The 18432-nt window shown below is 43.0% G+C and overlaps 1 protein-coding gene across 10 annotated transcripts in view; it reads left to right on the top strand.

Annotated features, from left to right (window-relative positions):
- fam222ba (family with sequence similarity 222 member Ba) overlaps window positions 1-6899 on the top strand; it is an 82924-nt gene extending 76025 nt beyond the window's left edge. For all 10 annotated transcript variants that reach the window (XM_020485514.2, XM_020485506.2, XM_031826666.1 and 7 more), the window contains one exon: window positions 2498-6899. In XM_020485514.2, the coding sequence (XP_020341103.1) occupies window positions 2498-4332 (1835 nt within the window). In that variant the 3' untranslated portion in view covers window positions 4333-6899. The remainder of the gene's footprint in view (window positions 1-2497) is intronic.
- The last annotated feature ends 11533 nt before the right edge of the window (window positions 6900-18432 follow it).

The raw sequence follows: 18432 nt of genomic DNA, 5'->3' as shown, positions 1-18432 counted from the left end.
CCTAGATTTCCTAACGGGCTGACCCCAGGTGGTGAGGGTAGGCAACAACACTTCCACCACACTGATCTTCAACACTGGAGCCTCCAGGGGTGTGCTCAGCCCCCTCCTGTGCTCCCTGTTCACCCATTACTGCGTGGCCACGCACAACTCCAACTCAAACGTCAAGTTTGCTGACGACACGACAGTGGTAGGCCTGATTACTGACCGCAACGAGACTAGAGGGAGGTGCCCAGAAAATAACCTCTCCCTCAACGTCAACAAAAATAAGCAGCTTATCGTGTACAACAGGAGACAGAAGAGAGGGCACGCCCCCATCCTCATCGATGGGGCCCATCTCATTGCCACCCTTTTTTTTTCCTGTGCATTTAAAAAAAGAGAGAGGATTAATTAGCCCCTTAGCATTGTGACACCACCGTGCCAGTCTTCACAGCTCAGCTCTCTGCCTAGTGCCACTCTGCCTAGCCCACTCACTGCATGCTGCCTGTGAGGCTGAGGAGAGGAGAGGTAGATGGAGAGAGACTTACAGCTTGTGGAAAGACTAAAACCCATTCACATCCACATTAGGAGATGAGTCTGCGATGGAACCCGGTAGCATTACTTGACATTTTAGACATTTCGTCCCCAGTAAAAGACAGATCTAGCCACCCTCTAAGAGTTTTTATTTTATTTTTACCCACGTATTTAATAGAAGGATGTTGTACTAGATATAGTAATTGAATAGAATAACTAAATATAAGAATGTATGGTTTGGATGTTAAAAGATGAGGGTTCACTTTGGTTCAGACAGTGTTTTAAAAAGGCATCACTGTGGGACTGCCTGTGTCTCACTATCTGTTGGTGTATCCAAAATGGCACTTTGGGCCCTGGTCAAAAGTAGTGCACTATGTAGGGAATAGGTTGTCATTTGGGACGTGACTGCATGTGTATGTATGTAGGTCAGGCTGCCTGGCTGGGGCAGGGAAGGTGACTGGGTTTGAGACCCAGGGCTCAGCCTGAGGAGGGGAGGCTTGGTGAGGGTGCGTACAGAACCTCTGCTCTCCTCAACCCAGATCACAATGGCTGGAGGCAGGCCCCTCTCTCTCATATTACATTGTAACTGACTTTTACAGTTGGGGAAAGAAAATGAGTCTCTCCGAGTGACAGAAACACGCCATCACCTTAGCACATGCTGAACACACACACAACATACTCACGGGCACCTGAATGCACATGTCAAACATACACCTTATCAGTCTTACACTCCCCCAAACACAAACATACACACTCAAACTACAGCATCTTCAGACACACTGGGGCATTGTTAAATATAGCCAGTGAGGTGCTTAGTAGCTGTAACAAATGTCTCAGTCAGAGGGCTGAGGGCTCAGTGGTGTTCCAGAGATCAGAGAGACTCTGTGTGATTACTGTCTGCTGTCATGGACCTGCTCCGCTCTTTCTCTACCTCTCTCGCACTTTCTCTCTCTTTGCCTCTCTCTCTCTGCCTCTTGCGCTCCCTCATTCCCTCCCTCCCTATTTGACACAGAGGAGAACTATCCCCCTGGCAGACACAGGGGACCAACACTGCCTCTTCTCCCTTTCTGCCTCACTCCTCTTTGTTTTCTCCCACAATGAAATCGGGGAGGGGACTGTGGATCTGTCTTGTCCGTCCGTCCATTCGTTCATACATTAGTCGCATGCAAGATCTCGTACAACTCTGGCCAGATTTTTTCGAAACTTGGGTGAATGATGTGTCTTACCATCGAGATCCAGAATTTACAAAATTACACTGATTGGCCCAAGGCAGGAGCTATAGTAATCCACTGAAATATGTTAGTCACACGCGATATCTCAATTGGCCCAAGGGGGGGGGGTTCTGCATCATTCGTGGGGACGACATATTTACTGTTGCCTTGTTTAGTCTGGGAATCAGTAGCAGGCAAAGTAAGTCCTTTCTTCCTTGTCACTCTCTGATTCACATCTCACACATCTCACACACACTTATTGTTAGCTACAATTTATAATGACCCATTACTGACTGAATGTAAACCTCAACTACGGCACTTCAGAATAGGAACAGAGATTGGAATGTGTTGCTTGCTTCGGGGAATCCAGTCAAGATCAAACTCTCTGTATGCGTCCAAAATGTCACATTATTCCCTATATACTGCAATACTTTTGACCAAAAGTAGTGCACTATAAAGATAATAGGGTGCCATTTGGGGTTCAGCTTCTATTGTGTCCTTGTGAGATATGAGTTGAGAGCACTGTGCTGTTTTTGATATTAGGGGAAGTGCTGAGATTTGGAATGTGAGAATGTTGTTGAAGTCAGTTCTTCTCAGAAGAGAACCTTAGAACCTCCGGTCAGATTACCACACATCTGCTCCTCTGACGAGAAACCTGACATTTAGCTTTTTACCTGCGTTAACATTTCTCTCTCTCCCCCCCTTTGTCATTCCCCCCTGTGCTCTCTCTCCCTCTCTCCACCCACCTCTCTATCTTTCTGTCTCTGTCACCCCAGGGGACACTACACAAAGGATGAGATCCGCTCAGTATCCAACCCCTGCGGAATTGGATGCTTATGCTAAGAAGATTGCCAACAACCCCCTGACCATCAAGATCTTCCCCAACAGTGTCAAGGTCCCCCAGAGGAACCACGTGCGCCGCACAGTCAACGGGCTGGATACTTCAGGCCAGCGCTACAGCCCCTACCCCCCCTCTCAGGCCAACGCCAAGGCAGGCCTCCTTGCCATCGTCAAGGTGCCTGTCGTCAAGGGCATCCTCAAAGACTTTGACGGCAGCCGGTCGCGCCTGCACCCCTCTGGGGTCATCATGAACCCCCCTGGTCCCCGGGGGCCCTTTACAGCAGCTGTCTCGGCCAGCACTTTAAACCTTCACCAACCCCCTTCCCAAGGCCAGGGCGGGTCCCAGTCTCAGCAGAGCCTGAACCCTCAACTTGCGAGCCAGACTCACCCACAGACTCTACAACAGACCCACCCCCAGCAGCAGCAGGGCCTCAGAAACCCACCCTGCATGCCCCAACAGCAGCACCCGCAACAGGGGCTGCCCAGGCCCCAGACACTGTCCCACCCCCAAGCACTGGGCCATCCCCAGCCTCCTTCTGGTCTCACCCTCTTGCTCCAACAGCAGCAGCAACAGCACCTTCAGCAGCAGGGGCAGCCACCTCCTGGACTGCAGGGTGGCCGGAAGCTGCCCGATGCCGACGCACCGCCTAACGTTACAGTCTCTACCTCAACCATTCCGCTCACCATGGCTGCTGGCCTGAACCAGAGTCGCCAGCCAGACCTGAGCAGCATCGTGCACCAGATCAACCAGTTCTGCCAAGCCCGGGCCCAGGGGGCTGGAGCCACCTCCATGTGTGAGGGCCAGATTGCCAACCCCAGCCCGATCAGCCGCAACCTCTTCAACAACGCCTGCTCCAGGGTGTCCATGCACAGCGACCCGCACACCAACGCCTGCCCCCCCGGCCTGCCCCCACACCCCAACTGCATCATGTGTCCCGCAGACAAGGCTGCTGTCCCCGCTAACCCCCAAAACAACATGGCTGCCATGAACAGGATGCATGTTTACCACAATGATCTCAAACAGCAGCAACACCAACATCATTTACAACAGCAGCACCAACATCATTTACAACAGCAACACCAACAGCATTTACAACAGCAACACCAACGGCATTTACAACAGCAGCAGCATCAACAACAACAACATAATCACCAACAGCAGCAGCAGATGCGCTGGAACCAACACCAGTTGGCTTATCTACAACACATGCAGCAGGACGGTGGGGGCCACCCCTGCAAGCACCCTTCTCGAATGGGCTACCTCCCGGAGCTGTGTGGGGGCCATTCATACAGCCTGAAGCCTCCTATAGAGAAGCCCACCCCCTCTCCTCCCATCAACAACAACGGCATGCCTGGGGGTCCACTGACCCACTACACCAATGGTGGCCACTACTTCCAGCCACACGCTGTGTGGAACAGCAGCATCCTGCCCACGCCCAACAGCGACAGCTCTGGGTCTCAGGACCTGGCCATGCTGTTCCATGGGGGGGCCTCAGGGGGCACCACCACGCTAGACTGCGGCGGGCCCCCTGGGGGAGGCCATTACAGGCCCGGGGGCGGCGGCTCCACCTCCTCTTCCTCCTCCTCCAGCCAGACTAGTCTGATGAAAACAGCAGATTACTTGGGCGGGGACTTTCAGACGCCCTGCTTCCGAGATCAGAATCTTGGGCTGATAGGCAAGATGCATAGGCCACCAATGAACAGGGTGGGGCCCGAGGTTGGCCCAGGGGACGGCAGAACCACTCAGATCCAGCACCCAGGGTACAGATAAGATAAGCTATGGCCGGCATTGTCTATACAGCCGTTATCAAAAACAAGAACCTTCTTCTTTTAGTCTTAAGAATGGAAAAACATGAAATACAATTAAATTAAGTAAAAATTAACACTGACATTAAAAAAAGGACAAATATATTTAATAAAGAGCAGTGTTTTCTTTTTTTGTAGTCAATCTTGCAAGTGATCAATTGATTTTGTAAATGAGTGCTTTCAGTAGGCACCCTCTAGGGAACGTTTCCTATGTATGTGATTGTCGTCATTCCCTACCTTTTTTCCCATCCTACCTGTCTGTCAGTGTGCCTGGATCTGAGGATAGTTATTTTTACTTCAGATCTGTCCTAAGAGTTTTTTTTATTTTAAGCATAAAAGATGTCTCCTGCAGACGATGGATGAAAATGCACTGATCGTTGATGGAGGAAAGAAAACACATTCTCATAATGATCTTGATGTTTTTGCAGGGTCGAGTGGGGATTTCTCCGCTCCGACTAGTTTTATTGGACAAGTGGCTAATTTTCACTTATTATGTTTACATATGAATCTCGTTATGACATCGAAATTAAAAGCATATATATATATATATATATTTTCCTCTTGAAATCACCACAGAGACTAGATAATTAGTGAATGGTTCAGTGTGGAACTGTCAGTCACTGGACACTACAAAGTACAGACGGAGAGACTTGCCATATGCACATGTACAAAGAGGCTTCTTTTTCTTTTACCGTATTTATTTATTTGTGTAATAGGACTGTTTTATGAATCAGGTCACCCACTGTTCAAGGTTGATTCCTGTCTATCATCCCAAGTATCTAATCTAATCAGGTTGATGTTTGTACAGAGTATAGATATATACTGTATTGACATCTAGATCCTGCAGGGAGCAATTTAATGTGGGGACTGACTGGGGGAGCCAACCAACCAATGCTCTCTTGCTCAAAATGCTGCAATGAATTCAGGTGTCTGTTACAATCCATTTTGTCACCATTTCCAATTGAGGTTGGCAACATGATTGTGGAATAACATATTTTTATTTAAATGGAGTGGGAAAAAAAATCTAATCTGTTCATTCTGTCTGAATCCTGAAATGGCTAAAGTCACATAATTGACAAGGAAAAACACCTTTTAAAATATGTGCCATTTTATGTTGGTTACATTTTTTCCTATAATTTTGGTAAACCCGAAAACTATTACTTGAATTGTTGAGATGCAAGTTCTGTTTGGCAGTTGTTTAGTGAAGGGAGGGGGCTAGTTATCAGGACTAAACCTTACTACTGGAGTGGAAGAAATATCATTTTTACTAATATTATATTAGAAACTAACGATGAACCAAAAGCAGAGTTTTGATCCCGAGTTTTTTAAAATGTTTTATTTATCATTAGGTTAAGTTAGGTCTAGTTGCTACTGATTCTGATATGATGTGTGCTTGAAGAGACCAAATTGATCACTTGCAAGATCACTTGGAGTTAAACAAAGTTAAACAGCAAATGCATTGTTTATTTTATTGTACACTGGCTTACCTACTATACTACTAACTTTAAAGTGTAGTGTGTGTGTGTGTCTGTGAGAATGATGCCTGCTGACATGGGTTGAGTGTAAATGTGTGTTTTGTATGTGCTAGTGTGTGTCTGTATGTGAGAGTGGGTGGACACTGACATCCACATTCTGTTCACCTCCCTCCCAAACAGCCCTTAAAAAGCCTTAAGTATTTGGTCCTTGGACTTTCCTTTGAAAACAAGCATGGTTATAATGAAAATCAAAAATTATGATTGGAAGATTGCATACAGAGGAACAGCAATTTCTGTTAAACATTTTTTTTTTATACCGTTTTTGTTTAATAGAAAAAGCAATTCCTTAGATTCTTTTTTTTAATGAAAACAAGAAATGGAGTAATATTTTGTAATTATATTTTAAATCTATGTGTAGTTACTGGGTTGTAACAAAAAAAATCAAAGTTTCAAAGCTTCACTTGTGACTATTTATAATACTTGATTTTCTTGTTATTTAAATCTTATTTTTCCTCTTTGTTCCTTTTACTATTGCTGTGAATTGGAAGAAGGCCCAATAAGCCTTTCTTTTACGTATCACTCTGGCTGTACGACAGATAAGACGCAAAAGCGTGAGAGTTGTGCTACTCTTTTTGTAATATTGTAATAATTAAATAAAGTTCTAATTTATGCTTTGAAATTAGTGTTCTATGGATGTCATGTTCTTTTGATGCCTGTTCTCCTATTTGATGAGCCGTACAAAACGTACAAAAATATGAGTAGGCCTATTTGTATGTATAAGTTTACTACCCTTCATTCGGTGAGAACAGATGGAACAAATTTGAATCTTTTTAACCTTGTTTGTGTCCAGACCATATACCTGTCTGCTCACTGCCTAGTAGATCTGCATGGATTACCCCCCCCCCCCTCCCCCATTGAGGTTTATAGTGTTACCCCCTGATTGCTTGAATGATTTCCTTAGATAAGACTGTATTCCATGTCTTTTTCCATTTTAGTCCCTCAGATTTCATTTCAATAGTAGGTTACTGTGTGAAATAAAGATTTACCTGCATCATCATCACATAGTCATTGATTTTTAGATAGCACCTTGCCTCTATCAATCAGGTACAGAAACCTCAGAACAGTTGCTGCATTTGGACCCAGTTAGGAAGTCAACAATCGATGAATGATTTTAGGCTCGCTCTACATACACTACATATACAAAAGTATGTGGACACCCCTTCAAATGAGTGGATTTGGCTATTTCAAACACATCCATTGCTGATTGGTGTATAAAATCGAGCACACCGCCATGCAATCTCCATAGACAAACATTGGCGGCAGAATGGCCTTACTGAAGAGCTCAGTGACTTTCAACATGGCACCGTCATAGGATGCCACCTTTCCAACAAGTCAGTTTGTCAAATTTCTATCCTGCTAGAGCTGGAGCTGCCCCGGTCAACTGTAAGTGCTGTTATTGTGAAGTGGAAAAGTCTAGGCGCAACAACCGCTCCACCGTGAAGTGGTAGGCCACACAAGCTCACAGAATAGGACCTGCGAGTGCTGAAGCGCGTAGCGTGTAAAAATCATCTGTCCTCAGTTGCCACAGTCACCGAGTTCCAAACTGCCTCTGGAAGAAACGTCAGCACAAGAACTGTTCATCGAGAGTTTCATGAAATGGGTTTCCATGGCCGAGCAGCTGCACCACAAGCCTAAGATCACCATGCGCAATATCAAGTGTTAGCTGGAGTGGTGTAAAGCTCGCCGCCATTGGACTGGAACAGTTCTCTGGAGTGATGAATCACGCTTCACTATCTGGCAGTCCGGCGGACGAATTTGAGTTTGGAGATGCCAGGAGAAAGCTACTTACTCAATGCATAGTGCCTCCTGTAAAGTTTGGTGGAGGAGGAATAATGTTCCAGTGTTCCATGCCCCTTAGTTCCAGTGACGAGAAATCTAAACGCTACATGATATAATTACATTCTAGACAATTCTATGCTTCCAACTTCGTGGCAACAGTTTGCCCTTTCCTGTTTCAGCATGACAATGCCCCAGATGTGCAGATGTCCACATACCTTTGATCATGTAGTGTACATCCCTTGTGCCTCACATTGTCGTTTAACTGCAACATCTGGTGTACGGTGATTGCACCAATTACATTCAGTGCTTTTGATTGTATCAAAGCAATCCGGTGCAAAATAGTGACAGGAAGTCACACAGCCAGAGCAAGCTGTGAAATCTGCAGGACTGGCTGGATTTGATCCGTCTGGCAGGGATGGAAATTGGAAGTTATATAAAGAGCGCACGGTGGGGGGGGGTCTGGGTTCAGTTCAGTATCGCTCTATCGAGAGACATTTGAGCAATGCAGGGGTTGATTCATCGACGGCGGCAAAGGGATATTATTCTGTGACCTTTCAATTAACTTTGTGAATGGGTATTTATGCACAATTTTCATGGAGAACGACAGTCCATACCGGTCAGAATGAGTCCATGATTTACAGTAATCATAAGCAAGTTGTATGCTGTTAAAATATAAAGTTATGCTTTGCTCACAGAATTCTAGATTCAGGTGTGAAATGCTATGGATAAGGTATCACAAAGGGTTATATTCAATCCATATCGCAGAGGTTTCGCAGAAGATCGGCATTATAACATAATTTAAAGTGAAACTGCACTTCCTGATTTGGCCTCATTTTGAAGATTACTCATTAAGAAATGCTAGCGGTGATGACTGAAGCCAAGAGTTGTCTTAGGGGTGTGGTTTGATGTCAATGTTCGTTATGTTCACATATCGAACCCTGGCAGGTACTGTTGTTTGTCCCTCCTGAGTCGCCGTTGCAACAACATAGCCACTTCCTTAAAATAGTGAGAATTAACCTAAGATAAATCAAGAAATGTGTAATTAATTTTGACGTTTTTGCCGAGGAGGTCTTAGTCATGCTATTTTACATTTAGCTAAGGTGTTTGATGCAGTAATTCTCAAGTAGAAAAATGCATGAAAACTAGTCAGTGTATTCAATAACATGTCTACAACTTCCTCATCTGCAAGCTTTCAAACTATCGTAAAGCACAAGCTACAAGCTGTTTATCAGTGCCCAAAATCACTTGTTAGCTAGCTCTATTCAATCCACATCGTGGAAGTTCAGCTTTACTGCATGATTGAAATGCTTTAGCAGAGACTGCATTCACGGTAAACGCTGCATATGTCGGTTCAATGGATAATTACCTTTACATTTATATAGTGGAATCTGTAACGCTTCAGCAGATTGAAAATAGTCCTTTGTTCCAACTCTTTTTGTCAATGATGCTAGCAAGTAGTAGCTAGCAGGCACATAAACTCAGCAAAAAAAGAAATGTCCTCTCACTGTCAACTGCGTATATTTTCAGCAAACTTAACATGTGTAAATATTTGTATGAATTTAAGATTAAACAACTGAGACATAAACTGAACAAGTTCCACAGACATGTGACTAACATAAATGGAATAATGTGTCCCTGAACAAAGGGGGGGTCAAAATCAAAAGTAACAGTCAATATTTGGTGTGGCCACCAGCTGCATTAAGTACTGCAGTGCATCTCCTCCTCATGGACTGCACCAGATGTGCCAGTTCTTGCTGTGAGAAGTTACCTCACTCTTCCACCAAAGCACCTGCAAGTTCCCGGACATTTCTGTGGGGAATGGCCCTAGCCCTCCGATCCAACAGGTCCCAGATGTGCTCAATAGGATTGAGATCTGGGCTCTTCGCTGGCCATGGCAGTACACTGACATTCCTGTCTTGCAGGAAATCACGCACAGAACGAGCAGTATGGCTGGTGGCATTGTCATGTCAGGATGAGCCTGCAGGAAGGGTACCACATGAGAGAGGAGGATGTCTTCACTGTAACGCACAGTGTTGAGATTGCCTGCAATGACAACAAGCTCAGTCTGATGATGTTGTGACACACCGCCCCAGACCATGACGGACCCTCCACCTCCAAATCGATCCCGCTCCAGAGTACAGGCCTCGGTGTAACACTCATTCCTTCGACGATAAACGTGAATCTGACCATCACCCCTGGTGAGACAAAACCGCGACTCGTCAGTGAAGAGCACTTTTTGCCAGTCCTGTCTAGTCCAGCGACAGTGGGTTTGTGCCCATAGGCGACAATGTTGCCAGTGATGTCTGGTGAGGACCTGCCATACAACAGGCCTACAAGCCCTCAGTCCAGCCTCTCTCAGCCTATTGCAGACAGTCTGAGCACTGATGTGGAGATTGTGCGTTCCTGGTGTAACTCAGTTGTTGTTGCCATCCTGTATCTGTCCCGCAGGTGTGATGTTCAGGTGTACCGATCCTGTGCAGGTGTTACATCCTTGTTACACGTGGTCTGCCACTGTGAGAACGATCAGCTGCCCGTCCTGTCTCCCTGTAGCGCTGTCTTAGGCGTCTCACAGTACGGACATTGCAATTTATGTGGCCAGATGCCCCGGCCACATATGCAGTTCTCATGCCTCCTTGTAGCATCCCTAAGGCACATTCACACAGATGAGCAGGGACCCTGGTCATCTTTCTTTGAGTGTTTTTCAGAGTCCGTAGAAAGGCCTCTTTAGTGTCCTAAGTTTTCATAACTGTGACCTTAATTGCCTACCGTCTGTAAGCTGTTAGTGTCTTAATGACCATTCCATAGGTGCATGTTCATTAATCTTTATGTTTTATTGAACAAGCATTGGAAACAGTGTTTAAACCCTTTACAATGAAGATGTGTGAAGTTATTTGAATTTTTACGAATTATCTTTGAAAGACACGGTCCTGAAAAGGGACGTTTATTTTTTTGCTGAGTTTAGAACAGCCAGGCTACAATAAGCTTAAGTGCCGTTTAGTTTTTTACAATTTTCTCACTATCGATTACCAGAATATGCGTTTGTCTGGCATTGTTTCATAGGGAATCACGTTATAAAACAGGTTGCGGGGGGAAATAAGATTCTCACAAATGAGTTTTGGAATATTGACAAGTTGCAGCTGGAATACAAGTGCACTCTGTCTCAATGCACTCTGTCAATCTAATTTAGTCCCAAAAAGTGACTTGAGTGATGACCTCTCCATGAAGGGCTTAGGGCCAATGATTATTTCAACATGACATTGGCAACGTATTGTCTCATGTAAACAACTCTGAGGCACTAAGCAATGGGCAGGTCTGTCTCACTGTCTGGAGGTTCTGGCTGCTATGTTCAGTAGAGTGCAACTGCTGCCCGGAGTTCGGGGCATTCCTGCATGTGGAACCCCCCCCCCCGGCATCCCATTAGTTCCTTCGTGAATCCCCTCATGAGTACGATGTCTTCCTGCTTGTGTGCCACTTTGAATGTGGGTCAAAAGGTAATAAAAGTATTATCTGAGTTTTTTCACCACCACCTGCTGTGTACCAGAGTCCTCTTTTTATAGCTATTGGGATTAGACAGTGTCCTTCACTCCCAGCTGCCGAATACCTGTCCTCACCATCATTAACAGCACTGCGGGAAAACAGTGCCGACAGGCAGGGGCAAAGTACACAGTCTACCGGTTGCCCTCCACCTCCCGCTAGTACAGCAGGCGGGAGGTTGGAGCGACACCGTGTGCTAACTAACTAGCTAGCATGCTAGTTAGCAACACCATGTGCTAGTTAGCTAACTAGCACACTGTTTCGCCCCACCTCCCACCTGCTGTGTATCGGAGAAAACAGTGCCCGAAAGGCTGGGGTCAAGGACACTGTCTACCGGTCGACCCCGCCTGCCACCAACACAGCAGGCAGGAGCGACACCGTGTGGTAGCTTGCTAGTTAGTGACACCGTGTGCCACCCTGCCTCCCACCTGCTCTGTACTGGAGAAAACCGTGCCCAACAGGCAGGTGGCGAAAGACGCTCTACCAGTGTGTACTTGCTATAGCTAGCTACCATTGTTACCCGTGCCTCTTCTTCTATGGGGTTTATCGGCAGTTGGCATCCAAGGTTATGGTGCATTACCGCCATCTACTGTTCTGGAGCACCACTGCCTCCCGCCTATGTACTGGAGTCATAGCTTAAAAATTGACCAATAGAAGTATAAAGAGGGGTTCCTGCATATGCAGGAATGCCCACATGCAGCAACACCCCGAATTGAGGGCTGCAGTTGCACACTTCTTACTATGATTGGATAGACGCGCACGCAGCTGATATCAAATCAAACTTTACTTGTCACATGCGCTGAATACAACGGGTGTAGACTCAACCGTGAAATGCTTACAAACCCTTCTCAACAATGCAGAGGTAAAACATTAGAATGAAAATAGTAACACAAGGAATGCAATATTTGAATGGCACTATATCCAGTGAGTACCATTACCAGATTAATATGCTGGGGTACAAGGCATTTGAGGTAGATCCAGTTGAAGTTGGAAGTTTACAAACACTAGGTTGGAGTCATTAAAACTCGTTTTTCAACCACTCCACAAATTTCTTGTTAAACTAATTTTGGCATGTCGGTTAGGGCATCTACTTCGTGCATGACATAAAAGTAATTTTTCCAAACAATTGTTTACAGACAGATTATTTCACTGTATCAAAATTCCAGTGGGTCAGAAGTATGCACACACTAAGTTGACTGTGCCTTTAAACAGCTTGGAAAATTCCAGACAATTATGCCATGGCTTTAGAAGCTTCAGATAGGCTAATTGACATCATTTGAGTCAATTGGAGGTGAACCTGTGGATGTATTTCAAGGCCTACCTTCAAACTCAGTGCCTCTTTGCTTGACATCATGGGAAAATCAAAAGAAATCAGCGAAGACCTCAGAAAAAAACATTGTAGACCTCCACAAATCTGGTTCATCCCTGGGAGCAATTTCCAAACACCTGAAGGTACCACGTTCATCTGTACAAACAATAGTATGCAAGTTTAAACACCATGGGACCACACAGCCGTCATACCGCTCAGGAAGGAGACGCATTTTTTCTCCTAGAGATAAACTTACTTTGGTGCGAAAAGTGCAAATCAATCCCAGAACAACAGCAAAGGACCTTGTGAAGATGCTAGAGGAAACAGGTACAAAAGTATCTATATCCACAGTAAAACGAGTCTTATATCAACATAAACTAAAAGGCCGCACAGCAAGTTAGAAGCCACTGCTCCAAAACCGCCATAAAAAAGCCAGACTGCAGTTTGCAACTGCACATGAGGATAAAGATTGTACTTTTTGGAGAAATGTCCCCTGGTCTGATGAAACAAAAATAGAACTGTTTGGCCATAATAACCATCTTTATGTTTGGAGGAAAAAGGGGGAGGCTTGCAAGCCGAAGAACACCATCCCAACCGTGAATCACGGGGATGGCATCATGTGGTGGGGGTGCTTTGCTGCAGGAGGTACTGGTGCACTTCACAAAATAGATGTCATGAGGAAGGAAATGCATATGGATATATTGAAGCAACATCTCAAGACATCAGTCAGGAAGTTAAAGCTTGGTCGTAAATGGGTCTTCCAAATGGACAATGACCCCAAGCATACTTCCAAAGTTGCTGCAAAATGGCTTAAGGACAACAAAGTCAAGGTTTTGGAGTGGCCATCACAAAGCCCTGACCTCAATCCTATAGAAAATGTGTGGGCAGAACTGAAAAAGCATATGTGAGCAAGGAGGACTACAAACTTCCTGAAACATTTGACCCAAGTAAAACATTTTAAAAGCAATGCTTCCAAATACTAATTGAGTGTATGTAAACTTCTGACCCACTGGGAATGTGATGAAAGAAATAAAAGCTGAAATAAATCATTCCCCCTACTATTATTCTGACATTTCACTTTCTTAAAATAAAGTGGTGATCCTAACTGATTTAAGACAGGGAATGTTTACTAGGATTAAATGTCAGGAATTGTGAAAAACTGAGTTTAAATGTATTTGACTAAGGTATATGTAAACTTTCAACTTCAACTGTATGTCCATGAACGTAGGGTAAAGTGACTAGGCATCAGAATAGATAATAAGTAAAAGAACAGAGTAGCAGCAGGATGTGTGTGTGTGGTGTACATGAGTGGGTTTTGTATGAGAGTGTCAGTGTTTGTGTGAGATTGTAAGTGTAGTGTCACTCCCTGTTCACCCATGGCTGCGCGATCACACACACCTCCAACTCAATCATCAAGTATGCAGGTGACACAACCATAGTAGGCCTGATAACCAGCAATGATGAGACAGCCTACAGGGAGGAGGTGAGGGCCCTAGCGGAGTCGTGCTAGGAAAATAACCTCTCAACATCAACAAAACGAAGGAGCTGATCATGGACTTCAGGAAAAAGCAGAGCGAGCACCACCCTATACACACTGACAGGACCGCAGTGGAGAAAATTGAAAGCTTCAGGTTACTCGGCATACACATCACTGATGATCTGAAATGGTCCACCCACACAGACAGTGAGGTGAAGAAGGTGGAACAGCGCCTCTTCAACCTCAGGAGGCTAAAGACCCTCACAAACCTTTACAGATTCACAATTGAGAGCATCCTGTCGGGCTGTATCACCGCCTGTTACGGCAACTGCAATGCTCGCAACCGCATGGCTCTCCAGAGGGTGGTGCGTTCTGCCCAACGCATCACCGGGGGCACACTGCCTGCCCTCCAGGAAACCTACAGCACCCGATGTCACAGGAAGATCAAAAGTTCATCACGGACATCAACTATCCAAGCCACGGCCTGTTCAACCCCCTATCATCCAGAAGGCAAGATCAGTACAGGTGCATCAAAGCTGGGACCAAGAGACTGAAAAACAGCTTCTGTCTCAAGGCCATCAGACTGTTTTTTTTGTTGTTTTTTTAAGGGGTGGATCAACTTAATATTGCGGAAAGAATGTTGCTTCCAATGTAATTGTCTGCATCATTTCCAATCCCCCATATTTTTTGGGTAAATATATATATCCATACACGCATGCATACATATACACATATATACTCATACCTATACATAAATACACATACCTATATAGACATACATACTTTTTTTTAAAGATGATACCTTTATTATTATTCCCCGCAAACCCTACCGCCGATCCCCCAATTGGAGTAAACTAATAAACACTTCTGCCTTTACCTTCAATTTATACATCTTATACACATTTTACAGACAGTCTACTTTATAATAGTTCTCTCTTGTTTGTTCTTAGTCCTTCCTCTATTTCTGATGTCCATCCAGTTTGATTTCTATTTGTAACTATGTTATTTCACAAAAGTTCCAAACCTATATACATTTTACAGATCCTGTATGTTTTACATTGTTTATCTTGTTATTAGTCCCACCCTTCAGCTCCATTCAACCCCTCCCATCTATCTCTCAACATCAGCTATTTCAGATTTCTATTTTCCATATATTTTTCAACTGTGCTGTGATGCTTCACAAAATAATTGAACCTTTCTATTCTCATAGCTTCTACAGATTGTAAATTAACAATACATGTTTTTGCTAAAATAATTATTATATTATTGATTGATTGACCATGGCTTTTCAAATCACCCAGTATTGCGATCTGTAGCGTTAGTTCTAGGCAAATGTTGCAATTCTTCAGCCATTCCTGGACCTAAAACCAAAAACGAGCTACATATGGACAATACCAAAATAAATTATCTAATGACTCTGCCTCATCACAGCAGAATCTGCAGAGCTGGGAAGATTGTATCCCCCATATATATAATGTTCTATGAGTTGCAAGAATTTTTAATAGTAATTTATATTGAAAAATGTGAAGTTTTGAATCCGGTGTTGTTTTGCGTATCAATTCATAAACCATGTGCCATGGAATGGGTACATCGAAAATCTCATCCTAACTATTTTGCAATTTATATGGCACAGCTGTAAGTTTTTTGGTCCTTAAATGAAATTGGTATATGTTTTTATTTATCACACTTTTCTTTAACCATTTATGTTCTTTAATACAGGGCCGACATACAAGTTCCTTACTTTTCCCCCCTTCTACTTGCCTCTTCCATTTTTGTGGTAATGCTGCAATTAATTGGTTGTAATTTTGGGTAGAGCAGACATTTCCATATGTCTGTGTTAGCTGCATGTGTGACATAACTCCACCATTCCTATTTATGATATCATTCACTAAAAGTATACCTTTTTTAAACATTTCTTCGATAAATACAGTTTTTTTAATCAATTAGTATATTTGAATTTAACCACAATATTTGTTGTACTATTTGTTCCGTACTTTCAGGTGGATTAAATTGAAATTGCAACCAACTTTCTAAGGCTTGTTTAAAAAATAAAGATATTTTGGAGATTATTTCCTTTTCAAACAACCGAAAGTGAGCAGGTGTAATCTGAATAAAGGGGAAAAGGCCCTTCCTAAATATAGGATGAGACATTCGTACCAATTGACTGGAGAACCAGTTTGGAATTAAGTATAACTTTTGTATGACTGATGCCTTTAGTGAGAGGTCTAATGCTTTCATATTTAATAATTTCTGCCCACCAAATTCATATTCGTTATATAAATAGGCCCTTTTAATTTTATCTGGCTTGCCGTTTCAAATAAAATTGATAATTTTTTGTTCATATAATTTAAAGAGCAGGTCACTAGGTGTAGGCAAAACCATAAGCAAATAGTTAAACTGTGATATAACTAAATAGTTTATCAGGGGGATTTTTCCACAAATAGACAGGTATTTTCCTTTCCATGGTAGCAAGATCTTATCTATTTTTGCTAACTTTCTATAAAAATTTATTGTAGTGAGATAATTTCTTTCTTTTGAGATTTGTATACCGAGTATGTCCACATCTCCGTCAGACCATTTAATTGGTAAACTACATGGTAATGTAAAATGTGCATTTTTTTGTGATCCAATACATAATATGGTACATTTATCATAATTTGGTTTTAATCCAGAGAGGATAGCCAAAGTATCTAGATCCTCTAAGAGGCCGTGGAGAGACTCTAATTGTGGTTTTAAAAGAAAACATGAATCATCAGCATACAGTGACACCTTAGTTTTTAAGCCACGGATTTCTAATCCCTTAATATTATTGTTTGATCTGATCTTACCAGCTAACATTTCGATGGCAATAATAAATAGATATGCCGATAGTGGACAACCTTGTTTTACTCCTCTAGATAGTTTAAAACTTTCTGAGATAGCCATTATTTACTATTTTACACCTAGGGTTACTATACATGATCTTAACCCATTTTATAAGAGATTCCCCAAAATATATATAAACTCCAGTCGTACTTTATCAAAAGCCTTTTCAAAATCAGCTATGAAAACCAGGCCTGGTGTCCCCGATATTTCATAGTGTTCTATTGTTTCCAGTACTTGTCTTATATTATCTCCAATGTATCGCCCATGTAAAAAACCTGTCGGATTAGGATGAATAATATCTGACAATACTTTTTTAATTCTATGTGCCAAGCATTTTGCTAGGGTTTTTGCATCACAACACTGAAGTGTAAGAGGTCTCCAATTTTGTAAATGGACTGGATCTTTATATATACCACTTGGGTCCTGTTTTAGTAATAATGATATCAGACCTTCTTGTTGCGTGTCTGATAATCTACCATTTATATAGGAGTGGTTTAAACAAGCCAATACCCAATGACACAGGAAGGTCAAAAGTTCATCACGGACATCAACCATCCAAGCCACGGCCTGTTTACCCCCCTGTCATCCAGAAGGCAAGGTCAGTACAGGTGCATCAAAGCTGGGACCAAGAGACTGAAAAACAGCTTCTGTCTCAAGGCCATCAGACTGTTAAATAGCCACCACTAGCCGCCTGCCCTATATACATAGACAAAGAATCACTGCTCACTTTAATAATGGACACTAGTCACTTTAATAATGTTTACATACTGTTTTACTCATTTCACATGTACAGTTTAAACTGTATTCTATTCTACTGTATTTTAGTCAGTGCCACTCTGACATTGCTCGTCCTAATATTTACATATTTCTTAATTACATTATTTTACTTTTACATTTGTGTGCATTGTTGTGAATTGTTAGATATTGCTGCACTGTTGGGAGGTAGCAACACAAGCATTTCGCTACACCCGCAATAACATCAGTTAAATATATGTATGTGACCAAAAACATTTATTTGATTTGATTTGAAATGAAGCCGCTTTGTTGCTACCATAGAGTTACATTAGAAGTGTTCATCCAAGAAGGCTCAAGGTCATTGGCCACAGATAAAATGACGTCAAATCACTTTATATCTACCATAGCTATGATTGGATTGAACATGTCAACATCATAATATAAAAATCTTAGCTAGCAAGCTAGACAAGCAGTCATCATCTTGAATCAAGTCGACAATCTACAGGCAAATCCTTTTCAATCCTTGTCATATGAAGAGAAATTATAGATAAAACGTAGTGGTGCTCATCGGCCATTGGACATAAACCTTACACAACAAGTTGGAAATCGCAAATTCAACAATGAGTGGTTTGGATGGAATCAGTGGCTAACTGAAAGTGTTGCAAAACAATCACTAGCCTGCTATTCAGTGGAGTGGGTGTGTGGTCCAAGTCTGAGTTTAAGGGTCTCTTTTCCAAGCTTAAAAGGATAAACATACACATGCAACACCATTGGCCAGAAAATGTTGAATACATTATGAGTGAATGAGTTGTTTACATCTTTGTTAATTTA

Source organism: Oncorhynchus kisutch, linkage group LG6 (assembly GCF_002021735.2).
Source record: "Oncorhynchus kisutch isolate 150728-3 linkage group LG6, Okis_V2, whole genome shotgun sequence".
NCBI classification, from domain to species: Eukaryota; Metazoa; Chordata; class Actinopteri; order Salmoniformes; family Salmonidae; genus Oncorhynchus; species Oncorhynchus kisutch.
This window is presented reverse-complemented; position numbering and strand designations above follow the sequence as displayed.